Below are 18,934 nucleotides of genomic sequence, written 5' to 3'. Positions count from 1 at the left end.
ATGTGGATCAGTCCAATCTTTGACCCTGTGACTCTTCATTGCATGACTGTTTCTGCATTCAAATGGTTGAACAGGCAGGTGGTGATATCCATTTGATGTTGACATGATTTTTCATACCCCTCTCCCTGCTCTCATCTTCTCTCTTCTCACTTCCTGTATAAACCAGTGCTTGAGTACAGAGATAAACTATTCACTCACTCAAACCAAAAACCTGCCAGTAAGGAGAGAATCCAACATCAAGGTATAGTCAAACTGTCTCTTTGCCCCCGCCAGTCCTCTTAAAGTGCTTCATTTCTTTCTATCGCATCCTCTGAAACCTCATCCTTTTTCCTCTCTCTAACCTACTCACTAACCAGGTCACATACCAAACTGACCCGTGCTGCAAACCCCTTACAAAGACCCTGTTAGACATAGTACTAATCTCCACTGACTTTCTGGGTGCTGTTCTGGGAGCTGTGGTTTTTCACAAACCAAAGCGGATGCTCTAATGTGGCCTCTTTCATTGTTAATGTGTTGGCTCGTCAGAGGTGACTGTGGTCTGTTAAGAGCTGGGTCCAGACTGAGGAGGGAAGGAAGTCTTGGCAGACAATTCATGCATCACACAAAATAAGGCCCCTCTGATCCTGTGGTGTTACTCTGTAAATGTGACTTGAAGGGAATAGGATTCAGTTAATATCCGAGAAAAAGCATAGAAATGCTCTCATGTTGTGTGCGTGATGACTCGTGTTTTGGTTGCCTGTTTATGTCTGAGTGACATCAGGTCTAAACAGGACTTGTGTTAATCTTGTGATCAGGTGTAGCAATCTGTGAAAGTGCTACCAACAGCTTTCAAACTTCCAATATAAACTCAACTTATGACCCACAAGGATTTTAAGATCTGTCTGAATTGAATGCAGTGAGGTCGACAGCTCTTGTATAACTGCCCTGGTTGCAGAAGCTGACATTATTAGCAGGATGACAGCCATACAAATGCAACTGAAAACAACTTGAAAGTGATCACTGTGAAAAATCATGTCCTTCCTGATAGTGATTCATGCTGTTTGGAGGATATCGCATGCTGGTTTTCAGGGAAATGGCTTCTAGACTTGTTGACTTGCTAAGAAATTCCAACAACTCCTGCTTCTAATATCTCAACACACCCGATTTGCAGACTTCTTTGTTGGTGGACCGAAAGAATGAAGGTCTTTACATAATCTCTGTTGTACTGCTGTGCATGTAAACCTAGTCCGCATGTCATGTGTTGTTCATCATTCAGTCTTACTTTGTTTGACAGTGTGTATACATCAGTGGCATTCGTACTGGCTGTGTGTGACTTTTGTTTGTATCTGTGTGTTTGCAGGCATGTGGGCTAGCCTGCGCTCCAGCAGCAGACTCAGCCATCACCCGGCGACAGGAGACGTGGGTGCCAGACTAGCAGGGAAGGATCTGGCACCCCCTGCAGGTAGCAACAGTCTACAGGCACAGCTCTTGAAACAGCAAGCTGCCCTCTACGTCTTCGGAGAAAAGTCCCATTTAAGGGTGAGAATGAAAAGAAAGCTGCTCTCTGAGAGGACATTTTGTTAGGAATTGCTGAAAATATGCACTCAGAGGCCACTTTATTAGGCACACCTGGACAATCTACTGCAATCAAATACAAATGATGTTCAGTTTTTCTTGACAATGTCACAGAGGTGTTAATGCAGTTATATGTTTTAGCTTTGGAGTCATAGTAGCAGTGTTCTGGACTGCATCATATTCAGATGCCACCTTAATTTAATTTACACATTTCAGACAATGAGAACAAAAACTGAACATTGGAAACTTTGTAAAAGTCAGATTTATGGCAGAGCTGTTGTAGTGAATTGCAATAGATTGTGCATTTGTATAAAGTGGCCACAGAGTGTATATTCATTTTACAAGTGCACATTCTTATCTAGATTGAAAGGTTAGTGGGATTTTTAGTTGTTTAATGTAATGGATGGTGTCTGTTGTGGGATAATTTGAGTGTTATGGAATACTTCAATAGTTAAAACAACTAAGAGAAAGCCGGAATTTGTGAAAGATCTCTTGTTCCAAATAATGCACGCATGCACTTCCACATCTGATAATACATTTTACCTGTAGCTGGAGTTTAATGTAGACTTATAGATAAAGGGATATGTAATAACTCAAGTTACCTATTGCAATGAAAACACACTGTAAAGTAGCCAGACTGGAGCAGTGCTCCCTCACCTGAAAAGTTAAACAGCGTTAGTGATTTAAGACAGGCTTGTAAATCAGTGATTATACAAGAAGACAATAACCATTGAGGTGGAGGTGAAGAACATCATGACACAGCTGCTCACGCTGCTCTGCCTGTGTTGACAGGGCCTCAGAGTGGACTCCTCTCTGAACTGTGAACTGGTGCCAGTGGACTTTGCAGACACACGGCAGGTGAAGGCCTCTTTTAAAAAGCTCCTGAGAGCCTGCGCTCCCAGTGCCACCTCGTCCGACTCGGAGGACTCCTTCCTCAAAGTCTTGGAGGACTCTGAATGGATCCTGCAGGTGACCAAACACACAAACAACGCTGTTTTTGTATTTTACAAGGATCTCAGCATCAGACTCTAAATTTTGTGTGAGAACGACCCAGCAGTCATCTCTTACTGCTCATCCTGTGTCTCAGATTCACATAATGAATAAATCCACTCTGAAGCCATTTTCCCAAGGGAAACAGATTCGCATCAAAGGGATAACAGCAGAACTCTTATCATGCTGGTTATCTGATTGACCCCCTGCAGCCTTTGTTCTTACATTGAATATATCATAAACTGTCGAATAGTATTATCTGTGGGAAACGCTTCATAGGCAGCAAGCAGCACTCAGCAAGTAATCAAGCAGTAGACCAAAGATAGTAATGTATGAGCAGAGAGGATTAATTGTGTGTGTGTGTGTGTGTGTGTGTGTGTGTGTGTGTGTGTGTGTGTGTGTGTGTGTGTGTGTGTGTGTGTGTGTGTGTGTGTATACACGCGTGTCTTCACATGCACATATGTTGATCTCCCACAGCTTCACAAGATCCTGCAGCTGGCACTGATTCTGGTGGAGCTTCTGGACAGCGGCTCATCTGTTCTGCTCAGCCTAGAGGATGGCTGGGACATTACCACACAAGTGAGAAAAATGCACAAATACCCACGCAAATGAATGCACAAGCAAGACAGACCAGTGTGAAGAAAAGGATGAGCACAATAACAAGAGCAGAGTAAAAAAGAGAAAAGAGAGGAAAACTCAACCTGTTTTTCTGCTTATTTTGATAATGTGTGTTTCAAAAAAAAGGGGAAATACAGGAGATAAAGACAAAAAGAAATGTTAGGAAGTACTTAAGGTTTTACGCTTAGTGGAAGTGGGAAATCTGGCATAATACAAAAAGATAAATTGGTACAGTAAATGCTGATGGAGACCAGAGTCGACAAATCATTCTAGTCATGCCTCCACTGAACCTGAAAGCCCATAAACGAAATAATAAGAAGAAGGTTGTTAAGTGTGTGTAACTGGTCCAGCTGGGGGTCCTTGTTACATTTCACTCCCCTCTTTATAGTCATAGCAGTTGATAAAAAAACACCACAGGGAACACTTGGATCAAAAGACATGAATTCTTTAAGTGGGAAGCGGCAGTGAAATGCTATGATGTGCTGGAGCTGCTGGCACTCAGTTAATTCTGTGATTCTGTTCTGTGCTCTTCAGTGTATTTGATGCACTGATTTGCACTGTTTTGCCAACATTTTTGAAAATCTGCTTACAACCTGCGCAGCATTTTAAAGAAAGCATAACTTGCCTGAGAGTGCGAGCTATAGTTGTTAGATAATTGAATCAAAACAGTTGACTCCTCATAAAACACTTGTTCTCATTATGAGGAACTTTTAACAGTTTGTGTTTGATATGAAAACAGCACACAAGAACAATTCCACCATCCAACCAACAAATATAAAGCCCAATAAAGATGAAAAGAAACAAACAAATTAATAAAAGATTCAAACAAACATTAAACGGATCCAGGTGCAGCTGTACGAGAGAGTACCTCAGATAAACTATTCTTCACTTATAAGTGTGCTTAAACAAACTGTTTGGTGTAACTGAAGAGAGCTGCCCCATCACCCTTCATTCTCAGTAAGTGTCACATATTGAGACTGAAAGCAGAAACAAGTGACTTGTAATAGTTTTTAGAGGTTGACAGCAACATTTTTCGGTGTCCTGCACTTCTGAACGGCCCATGTGGGGATCAGAAATATTGCACACCTGCTTTTCCTGCCCATCTTGCAATCAGCACTGCCACTGGCGACCCGATGACGCAGAGCAAGATAACGAAAAGGTCTGAAGTCTTGAAGCCTCGCGTCACAGACTTGCGCTGATTTCAATCACGGACGTTCATGGTTTTGATTTTGAGGCATGTAAACAAAGTGTCAGTTTCGATCCTGATCAATTGACAGTGTTCATCCGTTTGTGCACTCAGCATCGCATCGCATGTTTGCTCTCTGAGCTCATATTTTCCATGTTGACCTGTTTTAAGTGCACATGCTTGTGTTGCAAGCGCGTGTCCTTCAAATGTGTTTACGGGCTTTGTAAAGCTCTGGGCTGCTGTTTAAAAGTGCGCTTTGTGGATCCCTCATGCCAGGCACGTGTTGGGCCTGGAGCATCTCTCTCCACGGGCCACCGGCTCCATCACGCCAGGTCCCGCTCAGCCCGCACAGACAAATGGGCTCCATATGCTTTGGCTCTCCTGCCTCTGTCCACAGTCCATAGACACCCAGCAAACATGATGCTGAACTGTCTCTCTAAACCCTGTTTTCTGTTTCTCCTTCTCATCCTCAGTCTCTGCCTCCGCTCTCCTCTCTCATGCTTTGCTCCTCTCTTAAATCCACGCCTCAGTCCGCTGTAGTCTCAAAGTAATCTTAGGGTCTTATATCAGTGCCGGGGTTGCAGGGGGCTTTCTGTACCACTCAGGGCGGGATGTTCTTTTAAACCCCCACAGGGAAGCCATGAACTGTTTTTCTCGCTCATTCCACATGCGTCAGGGCTCATTAGTTGTGTTGGAGGAGACACGGGCAGGGAAGCAGGCCAAGCGCACTGCATGTGTAGACAAGTGGTTCTCAACTGGTGTTTTGTAGAGTGAGCTCAAGTGTGCCGGAAGACTTTTGCTACAATGTTATATAAATGTAATTGACAGCAGATGATCAGCTTAATGTCGTGCTGTCGGAAGACGGGTCGTCATTACATAGTTAAGCTTTTGAGGGGATGCAAAGCAAAAAACGTGAGCTTAATGATAATCGTGCATGACAAACTGAAATCGTCTGCACGGTGGTGGTGAAACAGCTGCCAGTCTCCTCGTCCTTTAGCGGTAAGATGATCCAGCCATGTGTATTTAACATAATGAGAAGCATCACATTCAGTAGGTCTCAGCCACACTGATGATGGTTCATCAAGTGATTTTCCACTAAGCAGGCCAATGTTTTAGATGAAATTAGCTTATTACAGATATAGTTGTATCAGTATTTATGTTAGCAGATACTCTAAGTAACTAGAAACAGAACAGGAATGCCAAAGATGTGACTACATTTATGTGCACAAAATGTTCTTACTAATCCATTTACATGGATATTCATAATGAAAATGGATATTCAACCAATATTCCCCTTTACATGCAGCCCATATTTGGATTAATGTGCACAGCCTCTCTCTTTCATTTGTTCAACCGCCTTCTTGAAAAAGTCGTTGTTGCAGTGTTTGCCCATATCCAAAAACCTGTTGATATCCGAGTCTCTCATAATGTTTTAAAGTGTGTTTCTCCTTCCAACCAGAAATGTGAGTTTCATGTGCAAACATCTCTACCTCAGCCTCGCAAACTGTTTGTGAGGCAATGCACATAAGCTGACCGTAAACAGGCAAGAGGCCGTGTGTTTGTACTGTGGTAAAATCCACAACTGAGACGCAGATTCTGAGTGTGCTGTGTACATGTACGAAGAAAGTCTTAATCAGAAAAAGCTACATTCAGGTTAAGGCCTAATTCGGAAATTGGACATTGGAATATGCTGTTTACACGACCCATATACGATTTGGAATATTTGGAATGATAGTGGAAACTAATGTGTGTGCGTGCAAATGTAGTCAGTGTCGGTTAGTTTGTCCATCAGAGTTTATGTTTTGGTCAAACTTTATATTGACGCGCACATGTTCACCATTAACAAGTTGCTTATTAGCATGCATATTAGCTCTTTATTAGTCATTACAAAGCATTTATTAATACCTTTTTCTGGGGTTAGATTTATGTAGGGTTAGTTTATTAAGTTTGGAATTCATGTACAACCACTTCCTTACTTACTTCCTTACTCCTCTCTGCAGGTGGTGTCTTTGGTGCAGCTGCTGAGCGATCCTTTCTACCGGACTCTGGAGGGCTTTCAGGTGCTGCTGGAGAAAGAGTGGCTGTCATTTGGCCACAAGTTCAGCCAGCGGAGCAACCTGAGTCCCAGCAGCCAGGGCAGCGGCTTCACACCCATCTTCCTGCAGTTCCTGGACTGTGTGCATCAGGTGAGGCTTTCACCCTCAGCGATCCTCGCTGCTACAGGCGCTCTGTAAAATCAGGCATCTCTGCCCTTCCTTATGTGACTTCTCTCCTCTTTCCCTCCGTGACTTAACACGATTCAGCTCAGCACATTCCTCAAAAGCGTAAAGGCGAAAGGGTGAAGAAGGTGAGAAATTCAGCTGTCACATTATTTGTACATTTGGTTTAGTTTTGCAGTTCCTAAGACTGGATGTGTAATTTCGACAGTGTATTGCACCAGGGAGCGTGCAGGGAGGCTGCTGCCCAGATGGTCTGTGAACCCAATGATCAGCGTAGAGCTGCCTGTGCTCGCGTGTTTCAGCATCCCATCACATTTCAGTGCGTGTTTGGAGCTGCCTGTGGAAATTGCAGTTTTGGGGATTGAGAGTATCTTGGAAGGCTTTGGGTGGGGGGGGGGAGTGGAGTCATGAATGAAGCTCGTACACTTGAGTTTCAGAGAACTGTGTCCGCTCTTAAATGTTAACGGCAGAGAGTATCGTGGGTTGTTGTGCGTCTCCTGGGGTCGCACAGAACCACTCCCATACACTTACATCAACACATAGTTTCTGCATTTGTCTTTTGAAACTGTAGGCTTGGCGCTAAGACAGTTTGGCGGGGGTCCTGGGATCTGGAGAGCTATTAACGGGGGGGAGAGGGGATTCGGACAAGAGCTGAAAATAGAAGTGCCTCATCTCCAAAACAGCTGTTGTTTTTGCCAATAGACCCAGGTGGCCTCAAATATTCAACACTTCTCTGCCGTTGGCCACCTCACACCACTGGATGGGAACAATGGAGCTGCAGTCCTGCTGGCTCAGTCTAGATTGTGTCTGGCGGTGATGATATCACTGACCTTTGCCCCCGCGAGGACAGGAGAGGTTCTTTCCTGTTTCTAATTGGTCATTTATGCACCAGAGTGAATTGAAGCCACAGCACGAGGACACGATCCAGCTGTCTCCCACACTCTGACCTTCTCTCTCTGTCTCTTCCTCCCCGTCCGCCTCTAACTGTCTTTATCCATCTTTTCATGTCTTTGCAGATTTTGGAGCAACATCCCCTGGAGTTTGAGTTTAATCAGTATTATCTGAAGTTCCTGGCCTATCATCACATCTCTAACCGCTTCAAGAACTTCCTGTTGGACTCAGACTATGAGCGCTTGGAACATGGTCAGTGTCCTTTACAATTCACACCAAAGGGGGATTGTTTTTTAATTTGATCCCTTTTTATACTGAGGAAATGCTGCATCACAGTTGGCTCTATGTCACTTTCATGCAACCAGACATGTTTTGTCAATGATTACTGCACCAAAATTAGCACTGTGAAATGAGTGCAGGTCTCTGATGAGCCCACCTAGCCTGCCAAAACCTTCTTTTATACCCCATAATGCAACACATCAGCTAAAACAAATGATTGTCCCATGTGCTCAGCAGCGTCTCCTCTGCATTTTTTCACAGGGTTGTTGTTTGAGGATAAAGGTGATAAGCAAGCTCGCAGAGGCATCTGTATCTGGGAATGCATCAACAGGATGCACAGGAGGAGTCCCATCTTCTTCAACTATCTGTACAACCCCTCAGAGAGTGACGTGAGTGTTTCTGTCCACCTGTCTGTCCTTCATGTACCAGAGGTCCACATGCGTCCGACAGCTGACAGCTGATTCGTGCAGCTCCCCCGCTGATGAGTCTGCTCCAACTCATCTTTGCCTGCTGCTCTTTTCTTGTGCTGTTTCAAACTAAAAATGAGCTCTGATCAACTCAAATGCACAGTATATAATTTCCGTTGCTAGTGGTCTCTCAGTCAAAATGATGAAAACTTGAAGACATAGTTTGATGACTTCGTGAAGGAGCACAGGGTTATTGGAGTCGTTGTGTTTATTGTTAAATAACCACCACTGCTGATGAGAATCTCCCTGACATGACTCAGGCAGAAATGTTCACAGCTGAAGTGATGTGTTAAAGTTTTATTCGTGGTAAGTTTAGCCACGTTCGCTGACTTCCTCCACTGACTTTTCCCATGTTTCCCCGGAAGTTATAGCAGCTAAAGAGGGCAAAGGGGATATGGCGCCACTGACAGGCGACCAGAGTGTTGACTAGGTGTCTAGAATTGATCTGATCCAGTGAGAGTCAATTTTTCTTTTTGAAATATTGAAAAAATTAAAGTTTTGTTTCAAGGTTGCGCAGCTTTAAGAGTGAACACATAAGGTTTGTTTTGCCCTTCGTCACGCTAATTAAGCAGTATATTATTATTGTTATTATTAATAAGTTACAGCAGATGACATTTGCCAGCAGATGACGAAAACCTGAGAAGCCGACGGTGTTTCATGCACTCAAGATTATTTACCTGACCAGATCTGAGCTGATTTCAGATGGAGGAGTTCGGATTTCACAGGCTTACCGCTGTTTAGAATGAAATTTTCTTGTTACGTAAAGAGCTAAAGGGCATTTTATGGACCATATGACCGAACCAGAGCTGAAGAAATCAAACTCACGAGATCGCGTTTAGTCTCTGGAGCTGTTCATCATATGATTGCAGTTAGTTTGTTGTCTGATCATTTCGGAATGCCTCCATGTTCTTCCAGTTTCCTGACAGAGAAGTTTCCCGTTAATGATTTCAGCCTGGTTTGCTTTATATTGATGATTTCTAACATTTCCTCTCATGTCTCAGGGATCACAGTGCAAATGAATGAGAGGAGCTTGTTTCTTGATTTTGAGGCATCATGTGCAGTCAGCCACATTAACAGCAAGCTCACACTGTAGATTAAGCTTGTTGGAAACACACTTTTTCCACAGTAGTTTTTACAGGATGGATTCTCATTCAAACGTTTTATAGGTGATCCTGAAGCCTTCCATCAGCATCCCCAGTTTGAAGAAATGGGACTTCTTTACGGACGAGACTCTGTCCACGGGGCCGTGTTATGACTGGAGGATGATGGCTGTGAGGTCGGACAGCTCGGAGGAGGCGGACACCATCTCCAACAGTAAGAGACGGATTGTGTGGCCGTGTTACAGCAGCGTGAGTCGCGCCCAGCCTGATGCCATCACCAAGCTCCTCACGGTAAGACATTTGTCACCAAAACTTTGATCTGATCTTTTTTTTTTTTGTTTTTAAATCATGTGTCACAGTTGTCATCTTTCTTGGCTGCAGGACATCGAGAAGCTGGAGGGAGAGCTGAACCAGGCCCCTGAGAAATGGCAGACAACTCTGGAGAGAGTCAGAATCAGCGTTCAGGAAGACCTCGCGCAGGAAGGAAATGTGCGTCGAATAATGGTGACATTTCATACATTTCAGTTCTCAAGCAGGTTGTTCAACTGTGTAACACGGCTCTTTTGTGTCCATTTTTTTCCCCACTCGTACGTATGTTTGCAGCTCCGGAAACAGTCGCTGTCGCTCTCAGGCCTCATTCCCACGTCCAGCCTGCAGGCCTTCCAGCGGCGCTCCATGCTGCACCTGCCAGACAGCACGCTGGCCGAAGACCGCAGCACCACCACGGCCAACGGGATCAACCGCCGCGCTGCAACACTTTACAATCAGTTCACCCCCAAGAGCGAGGAGAACAGGTGGGTCGTGAACTTCCTGATTGCCGGAACAAATAAGAAGTCCACACTTGATTCACTGAAAGCTGCTGCCGAGTGGCTGGTCCAGTTTTGGAAGATGAGTCAGTGCCGTGGTATGCCGTGTGTCATGTTTGTGAGGATCGTCTGTACTCTGTTAAACTCTGGGTGTGTAATTTTACAATTACTGCGAGGTTAAAGTACAGTCTCTTGGCTCTAATATCTGGATATTTTTCTTCCAAGTTGGACAATGATTAAAATCTCTTCTTATGTGAATACGTTTTTTTACCTTGTCCTCGACATTGCAGATAGTGTTTTGACAGACAAAAGTTTTAACAGATGAAGTGGGTCAGAAACACTTAGCATTCATTAAATATTTTGAAACTCCCAACTGTGCACTGTGTGCACCGACATTGTCGCTGTATTCCATTATGTTTGCATGAGATATTGTCCATAAATCATATAATCGTCTAAATGTCCTGTTTGCAAGCTTCACAGCTTCACTCTCCTGCAATGCAGCAATATCATTTTTGCTGCTAACTTAGATATTTTGCTCTTTTTTTGTCATGTCTGCGTTGAAGCGTCTTGACAGGTTGCTGACGGGTTGAGGCTGATCATTTACACATGGTATTTTACGTGCAAATGAGTTCCACAGCTTTGAGAAAGGAAATATGAGAGTAGAAATCTGGACCAGTGACCCTTGAAAGAAGAAGAAATCGACTCAGTTTTGGCCTCTTTACACAATGAGAACACAATGTACAAACAGTGCTGCAGTTTGTACATATGGAGAAACAGCAGTCGGGCTTTGCTTCTATGCAACAGATGAGCTCCATATGACTTACATTAAAAACAATAACAAGAGTTGCAAATATGGTTCAAGCTTGTGCAACCCAAGAAGTACAGAGACATAACATCCAGTGTAAATTAGGGTTGTCAGCCTCAGTTAATTTTGCTTTTGATAGCCAGACAACACTAACTAACCAGCTAATTTTGCTCTGAGGGGCATGCTGGGCAGCATCTCCCACTAAAATGCACTCTCACTCTTCAGGTCTTACGAGGGGATCCTGTATAAACGTGGAGCACTGCTGAAAGGGTGGAAACCTCGCTGGTTTGTATTGGACATTACAAAACACCAGGTGAGAAAGTTGCCCTACGTTCATGTTTAAGAAACACTAAAACCATCACCTGAGCGACAGACTGCAGGTTTAACGCTCATGTCTTCACAGCTGAGATACTACGACACCGGGGAGGACACAAACTGCAGAGGCCACATCGACCTGGCGGAGGTGGAATCTGTGGTGATCGCTGCCCCGACCATCGGAGCTCCCAAACACATCAGTGAAAAGGCTTTCTTTGACGTGAGTACATCCGTGTTTCACACAAACGACTGTTGTTCCTGCAGGGTTCTGACGTGCTCATGGATGGTTGAAAGTGCTGAATTAGTTTTGATTTGTGAAATGTGTCAAAATGAGAGAAAAATCGTCTGAAAAATCGTCAAAGCTTACATGTTGGAAATCTGGTGAAACAGGCCTCCCCAAAGAAGTGCGTCTGTTCCTCTGCAGCCACATGTCCAGTGTTGTTAAGATGTGTTCTGCTAACAGCTTCTGTTTAAAACATAGACTGTATGAATAATGGATGGAGCTTCCAGGTGTGGACAGTGAAGCCAATGTGGAAATGCCTTAAACCTGCATTCCTCCTAGTGGCCAGCAGGGGACGACTCCACTGGTTGCAAAAAGAAGTCTGAAAATGACTTCTCACTGGGTTCATTGCCTCATTTTCCAAACGAGTTTATGGTCTCAATTGCTAGTTTCAAGTTTTCTTCAATACACTTCTGGCTCTGAGAAAATAAGATGGCGACGGCCATAATGCCAGATTCAAGGCTTCAGAGTGGTAGTGCACAAACCAGTGTGTGACATTACAGTGGGCCACACTTGATTTCAAAACATCCTGAAAGCAGTGACAGATACTGATGGATAGACCTGATGCATCCAGATATTAGAGATGAAGCTTTCTGTCAGTGTGGAGGACAGCAAAGTGGTCTGTTGTCTTATTTAGTTGCACATTCGTGTCTGTTCCACCCCTTTAGCCCTCATTTAACCCTCCGACATCCTTTCTAGCTGAAGACCAGCAAGCGAGTCTACAACTTCTGCGCCTCAGACGCACCCAGCGCTCAGCTGTGGATGGACAAGATCCAGAACTGCATCTCTGACGCCTGAGCTGTGAGCCGCCGAGCCTCTGAATACTGACATCAACATCGGGAACGTTAGAGGTGGCGTTAGGTGGCTGAGAGCAGAGACGCAACGAGCGCTCGACCCAGCTCTCCGATGTCTTAAATTCTGGGACCACAGTGAACAAAGTGCCTGGTAGTGGAGGATGAGTGCCGTCCATCCACCTCTCTGCCTGTTACTTAGCAGTTGGTCGGGCTGTCGAACACATTCGTCTCTGCTGTCAGCTGCCTCCTCTGTGCCTCCAACAGGGATGAAGTGAAGATAAGCTGATGTTCTAGGGGACTGCACTACCAAGGAAATGTTATCCTACTTAAGCTGTAAATAGATCAAAGCAATATCACTGGCCATTCAAACTGTGGGTTCAATATTAATCTTAATAAAAAAAAATAGCCTATTAAAGAATTTCTATTAGATATTTTACTACGAGGAAAAGGTTATTGCTGCTTAAAGAACCGTGTGAACCGCCAAAAACTCAGAGATTTTAATGCACAACATGACAAAGCAATTTGTTTGCACTTAGCTCTAAAGTATGCACTCAATATCAAATATAGATTTTCTAACAGATGCAGACGGCGAGGCTAAAGGCATTACTATGTACATACGACGTTTCCTCGAGACAGTTTAAATGAGAAGAATTTGCACAGTGAGTTCAAAACCTGACATTTTTTCTATTTAAATAAGTGATGTTTTCTCTATTTTTTGTTGAATGTTTATTGACTTCTGTATAACACACTTGTCTCATGTAATGTAAATTATTTTTTTTTATTAAAAGTGTAACTGTAAGTGTGGTGGCTTCATGTTTTTTTTCTGTAAATACCTGTGTGACATTTCATTTTATATACTCTATGTACTGAACATACTTTTTAACCTTAATTCTAATGTGACCAACAAGTCCTTTCTTTTAAGTGTCGTTGCTGGTGCAAAAACCTGAGTGGCCTGCTCCCTGCTTGTGATGAATCATTGCTCTGAAAATGAAATGGAGACTCTTGTTTGCGGTTCAAACTGTCCAGGCAGGCTCTGTGTCTTTTAAGGGCTTAAAAGAAATAGATGAATATATCATACAGGACGTGTTCAGAGATCCTCGTCTCATCTGTTCCCTTTGTGCAAACTAAAAAAGAAACAAATGAAACTATTCAAAGATGTCAGAGGCTTTTTGTTTGTTTGTTTTTACTGTATCTTTGTACCATGTTTTGTGGTGACACTAATTTTTTGAAAATAAACCAAACATACTTGAAACTCCATAGCTCGTGCTCTTGTTTTACTGAGCGAACACCAAAAGGTTTTGCTGCTGACAGCACAATCGATCAATTCAGATTCTTTAGTTAAAGTAGGAATGCCACAGTGTAAAATACCCCGACGTTTAATTATTAAATGTATTTAAGTGTGAGAAGTAAAAGTACTTGATGAAAGAGTGTATTATTGCAGTTATTACTGATGCATTATAGGAGCACGCATTATTGTCCATGACCTCCACTGCGTTTTAGAAATAATAGTAATTTTTGTTATTCATTCTAGGCATTCAATGATTTCCATTCATTTACATACAGGAGAAGAATCTATAAGGAGACTCTTGAAACTTTAATCATAGTGAACATCAAGTCTGCATTCATGTTTTGCCAAAGTTGCATAATTGTTTTGCAGTAATAATAATAAATTCAAAAGTTTCAAGAGTCTGACTTTCATATCCTGACAGATACGGATCAAAGCAAACAGGAGGGATTGTGGGATAAATTCATCAAACCATCCAAATCATGTTAACAACACATGTTTGGAAAGAAAAATAGGGCATGAGGGTTTTAATGTCTTAGCTGATTGAAATGGAACTACACTACTTATTACGATAATTGATAATGATGCATCATATTTTAAGACTGATGACACAGTATGATTTGTAGGACAAACATACAGCTTCCAGATACATTTAGATGAGTAAAAAGTACAATATTTCCCTCTGAAATAAAGAGGAGTTGAAGCATGAAGTTACATAAAATGGAAACACAATAAACTACAAACTGTATTGCCAAGTTGTAGGAATCCCCCTCCAGCATTACACCCAACACCTGGACCAAAATCCATCCCATCCATTCCAACTTATTCATATGACTAACTGCAGACTGGGTGGCCTGGATCTGGATCAAAAGTATTGATCTGTTCACATCTTCTTAGTTGTGACTCACCATCTATCTCCTAAACTGGCTGATTGACAGTCCCGCCATTGGACCTGATTTCCAGTTTCCTGCACTCAACATGTTCATTAAATTCAAATAAAATTTTTCTCTGTGGTGCACGTTTTCAGTCCTTCTTCCATCCGTCTGGTGTAGCTGTTAAAAAGCTGTGACTTTAAGCTTACGCTGTGCACTTGTTTTCCAACCATCTGTCATGATGAATATAGTTAATCGCAGGAATATCTGGGGTTTATATTGGCACATGATAATGTTTTGGCTAGATAGCTAATAGAGGACAGTTAGGGAGCTGACCATAATGTTTCATCTAGCACCATCAACACCAGCAAAACAAATGACATTCCCATCAGCCTCAGCTGCACTGTTTAGCACAAACAACTAAGCTATGCATTGTTATTGTGAGTATGTTAGCATGCTAACATTAGCATTGAGCACAAAGCACTGTTGTGCCACAGCACAGCCCCTCAGAGCCACCAGTAGACTCGTAGTCTCGTCATATCATCGCCACGTTTTTCTGGCTTCTTATGAACAGATCGTCTTTATTAAAGATTGTCTCAATGAAAGGTAATCAGACACCGCTGCAACTCATGTTTTTTTGCTTGGAGCCAACAACAGGGCCTGGAGAGGATGATGAGGGGTGTCTCACTTGCCAGCAATGAATATGGGACTGGGCAAGAGCCCCAGCTCAGGCTGAGTGGCGCCTGGTTGACTGCTCTGAGCGGGACTCCTGTGGTCCCAGGAAGGTTTGTCTCTGAGAGGAAGCTGGATGTCAGAAGAAGAGCTCAAGGGGCTTTTTTTTTTGGGGGGGGGGGGGGGCTGTGGGTGTTTGTCCTGCAGTGCGATCTCCCAGCTGGCTGGCCCTGGCAGCAGGTGCAGAGCTGCAGCAGGCCAACATCTGGGCAGAGCCTCTGGCAGTCCTCTCCATATTTAGCCTCTTGCTTTGGGTACGGAGATTAGGACCTCTGCCCGTGAACAGAGGGATGAAGCGGAAGTTATCCGGCAGGATCGTGTGGAATGGCATGATAGGAATCATTTGCTCCTAAGGCAGGAAACTGCAGTTTTACTCAAATTTATTCAATCGAGTCTACATAGCTGCATTCCTCTGACTGGATCCAGATTCATGCAAGTTAATTGTATTTAAGTTTTAGGAGATGGAAGATGTTTGGAGTGGCATATCTATGACATGGCTTAGGTTAAACAGCCTCTGTGAGTGTTTTTTTTTTTTTTTTTTTAAAGAAGAAACACGGCAGTGTTTTGTGTTATTGTGATCTTGTGTAACTTCCGAGATCAATGTGATTAGTCTTGGTTGGTTGGAGGCATGCAGCTCTCACATAAAAAGACCAATCAAAAGAAGTCTATAAATTCAGGATTGCACGTAGCTTTCTGGATTTTGGATCCCGGACTCTTCATGTACAGTCACAGCTGCACTAAATGCCTCTTGTACCAGAAAACAGCTTGAAAAATAAGCTGATTGGCCGTTCCATGGGCCCCCAAAATACTCCAGTGACAGATGATACTGATTTATTTTATTGGTCCTCTAAATCCCATCATCCATGTAGCCCTGCGGCTGCAATGAATGCAGGCTGTGTAGCAGTTTCCATTTCCTGGGTGCCTCTGCAATGTGGGCAGTGTGAGAGCTGATCTCCCTGCTGCTGGGGGCCCTTCTGCCTCAAAGCCCTGTGGCCCCTCAGTAGGCACCTGCTCCAAGATTCATCGCAACAACTCCAAACGCTGATCTCACTGGCTCAACACACATCACCCCGTCCCACCCTGGAAATCAGGATGATGTCAGCTGCCTGCAGCACATGGGGGTCTGGTTGGGAAATTATCAAATGCATGAATCAACTGAGCTCCAGATGATCTTATCCGGACACCGCCCGCTCATCCATGAGTAGAAAAGCACAATTAAACATTTGATTTATAGCTTTAAGGGGTAGTAGGGGAGTTTTCTAAAGGTTAATGTCCGTTCGCTTGGTCCACTTCTCATGTTTTTCACTTCACTCACAGCTTCTCTGCAGCTAAACCCGGGGTCCGTTCAGCCATGTGAAACGCTCAGGCCTGTGAGGTCACTGTGGGAAGACATCTAACCCAGCAAACAGGCATCTGCCAGACATTTTTTCACCCGCAGACAATCCCAAAAAATGTCCCTGTTTCAAATCAGTTTCGATGAGGCTATTTTGGACAGGAATCAGATGCATTGGTCATGGGCATGAGGGTGCTTTTCAGTCACATGGGGGCGAGGGTGAGACAGTGAGAGACATCCTTATTTTTGGAATGTCGGGAAGCTTGTGCAATTTAGCTCCGGAGATTAGAAACTCGAAATTCTGAGAATAGTCTTTGTAAAAAAAAAAAAGAAAGACAGAAAGGGCGCCACATGTTTCTCAGATTCTGGGATATAAATATCTCTGGTAGAAGAAATGTGAACAGCAAATCTGTTCATTAGACATCAGATTAACAATTCAAGAGAAACACTAAACCGACAATTCTGAATTTCATGTCGTTAGCTGGTTATTCTAATCTTATTTCTGTTTTTTATCTAATGTGCTAAGTGTTGTCTTGGTGCACCAATTAAAGAATGAACAAAGGCGTCCATAAAGGAGAAGCTCTGTGGATTGAATGATCTGTTTTGGTGGTAAACCACACTCTTGGTTAGAGTATTAGCTCAGAGATTCGGCCAATCTGTCTCTATATCTGATCTTATCAGTAACCCACCAGTATAAGGAGATCTGCATGGTGCTGACTGTTAGATGAGTGTATGAATGCACGTTCTTATCTCGTCTCCTGCTCTGACAACCCTGAACTCTGCTTGAACCATCTCTTTCCTTCCCGCTCCTCTCTCAAAGAGGGACAAATTAAGGTGGTGTGAGAGTTTTTACATCAGAAAGTAAAGACGCTCATTGTGCGGGCTGGCTGGCAGACACAAGACAAACAAGTACGCACAGCTGATGGTTTCATCCCGTTACAGTGATCCTGTAAGGTTGTCTCTTTTTTCACAGAGACATGAGGGTGGGGGGGACAAAGGTGAGGTGTACCTGTGAGAACAGTGGTTCTTTGTTGCGCTGACTGATTTGTTTTGACACAGAGAGGCAGCAAAACTGAGCCCTGGCTGCCGCACGTCACCAATTATCGCAGTGATCTGTTTGGTGATTACTGGAACAATGAAGTCATACTGTACAACACATACAGACCTGTCGGACACACAGGCAAGAAGCTGGAGATCAACCATCCAGCGTCTCCCAGCACCAGCGAAGGACAAAGATCCTTTACTTGAGTAAACGTGCTCATACCACCCTGTAAAAAATACTCCACTACAAGTGCAAGTCCTGCATTGAGCTCGTTTCAACTACTTTATATACTGTTCGGTAGTTAAATCTACAGCAATGCATCATATTCTATAAGATCAACATAGGTTTGTAGCATCACTGTCCTGTGAGAAGCGCATACCTCCAAACTTTTCACAAGAAAATCAGCCTGTTACCATCTGTGTGATGATGCGTTTTCCAGCTGATCCAAGAGGGCTTTTAAATTGTTTATATAGATTACGAGGTATGAGAACACCGAATCCTTCAGTTTATCACAAACCTTCACAATCACCACATTTGGAGATACATGGTTTTCACTGGACAGGAAGTGTGAAAAATTGTAATTTGGAAAGTGACTTGTAACTAAAGCTGTCTGACAAATGCAGTGGAGTAAAAGGAGAATATTTCCCTCCGAGATGTAGCAGAATAGAAGTGTAAAGTTGCATAAAATGGACCTCCTCAGGTACAGTACAAGTACCTCAAGTTTATATTTAAGTGCAGTACTTGAGTGATTGTACTGATTCCACCACGGTCCAGTACTGATTTTGACACCTCAGCCCTGCTTAATCAGGTCAGCATCGGCACAGATCCCCTCCTGGATCATCCCTGACAGGTACCTGTGATGCTTTTTGAAAAATATGAAATGAACCATCAACCATCATCCTGCTGCTTTAGAAAATAAAACTAAATCAATGTGACCTGTTTCTTTAGATTCTCATCCTCAGCAGGAACAAACAGGTTTGGGGGCGGTAGGAAAGCTGGAAGGTGTTCAGAGATGAACTAATCTGGACAACGTGGCTCCTTTCAGGCACACCTGACACACTGGTGAATGCTCTCAGCACCACCAGTCAAAGGCTGAAGCTCTCATCATGACCCATCCTGACACATCTCAAATAAATTGTCCATGCAGCTATTTCTTGCACGCAAACAAGAGAAGACTGTATTCATCAGTGTTTTGGGGTTTTGCTGCTGGGAGCTACCACATGCGCTGCAGCACCGGCTCAGTTTGAGGACCCTGTTCGTATGGTGACACCTGGTGGACACTCTTCATCCTGATCAAGGGTGAGTCACAGCAAGGTCTAAACCCCTCCAATAAAAGAAAGAAACAGGGAAGCTTACTGCTTTCTTT

General features: G+C 43.5%; 1 protein-coding gene across 2 annotated transcripts in view; it reads left to right on the top strand.

Annotated features, from left to right (window-relative positions):
- The window catches only part of sbf2 (SET binding factor 2), an 89,417-nt gene extending 75,858 nt beyond the window's left edge, over window positions 1-13,559 (top strand). Inside the window, exons 30-42 of one of the 2 annotated variants that reach the window (XM_070984476.1) lie at window positions 167-241; window positions 1,340-1,518; window positions 2,347-2,523; window positions 3,022-3,123; window positions 6,349-6,534; window positions 7,584-7,710; window positions 7,999-8,126; window positions 9,371-9,595; window positions 9,686-9,793; window positions 9,908-10,098; window positions 11,141-11,228; window positions 11,319-11,450; window positions 12,210-13,559. In XM_070984476.1, coding sequence (XP_070840577.1) covers window positions 167-241; window positions 1,340-1,518; window positions 2,347-2,523; window positions 3,022-3,123; window positions 6,349-6,534; window positions 7,584-7,710; window positions 7,999-8,126; window positions 9,371-9,595; window positions 9,686-9,793; window positions 9,908-10,098; window positions 11,141-11,228; window positions 11,319-11,450; window positions 12,210-12,308 — 1,817 coding nt within the window. In that variant the 3' untranslated portion in view covers window positions 12,309-13,559. The remainder of the gene's footprint in view (window positions 1-166; window positions 242-1,339; window positions 1,519-2,346; window positions 2,524-3,021; window positions 3,124-6,348; window positions 6,535-7,583; window positions 7,711-7,998; window positions 8,127-9,370; window positions 9,596-9,685; window positions 9,794-9,907; window positions 10,099-11,140; window positions 11,229-11,318; window positions 11,451-12,209) is intronic. The other variant, XM_070984557.1, reaches the window with a different exon arrangement.
- The last annotated feature ends 5,375 nt before the right edge of the window (window positions 13,560-18,934 follow it).

This window comes from Chaetodon trifascialis, chromosome 1 (assembly GCF_039877785.1).
Source record: "Chaetodon trifascialis isolate fChaTrf1 chromosome 1, fChaTrf1.hap1, whole genome shotgun sequence".
Lineage (NCBI taxonomy): Eukaryota > Metazoa > Chordata > Actinopteri > Chaetodontiformes > Chaetodontidae > Chaetodon > Chaetodon trifascialis.
Note: the sequence above shows the minus strand (reverse complement) of the source record. Positions and strands in the feature narration are given on the sequence as shown.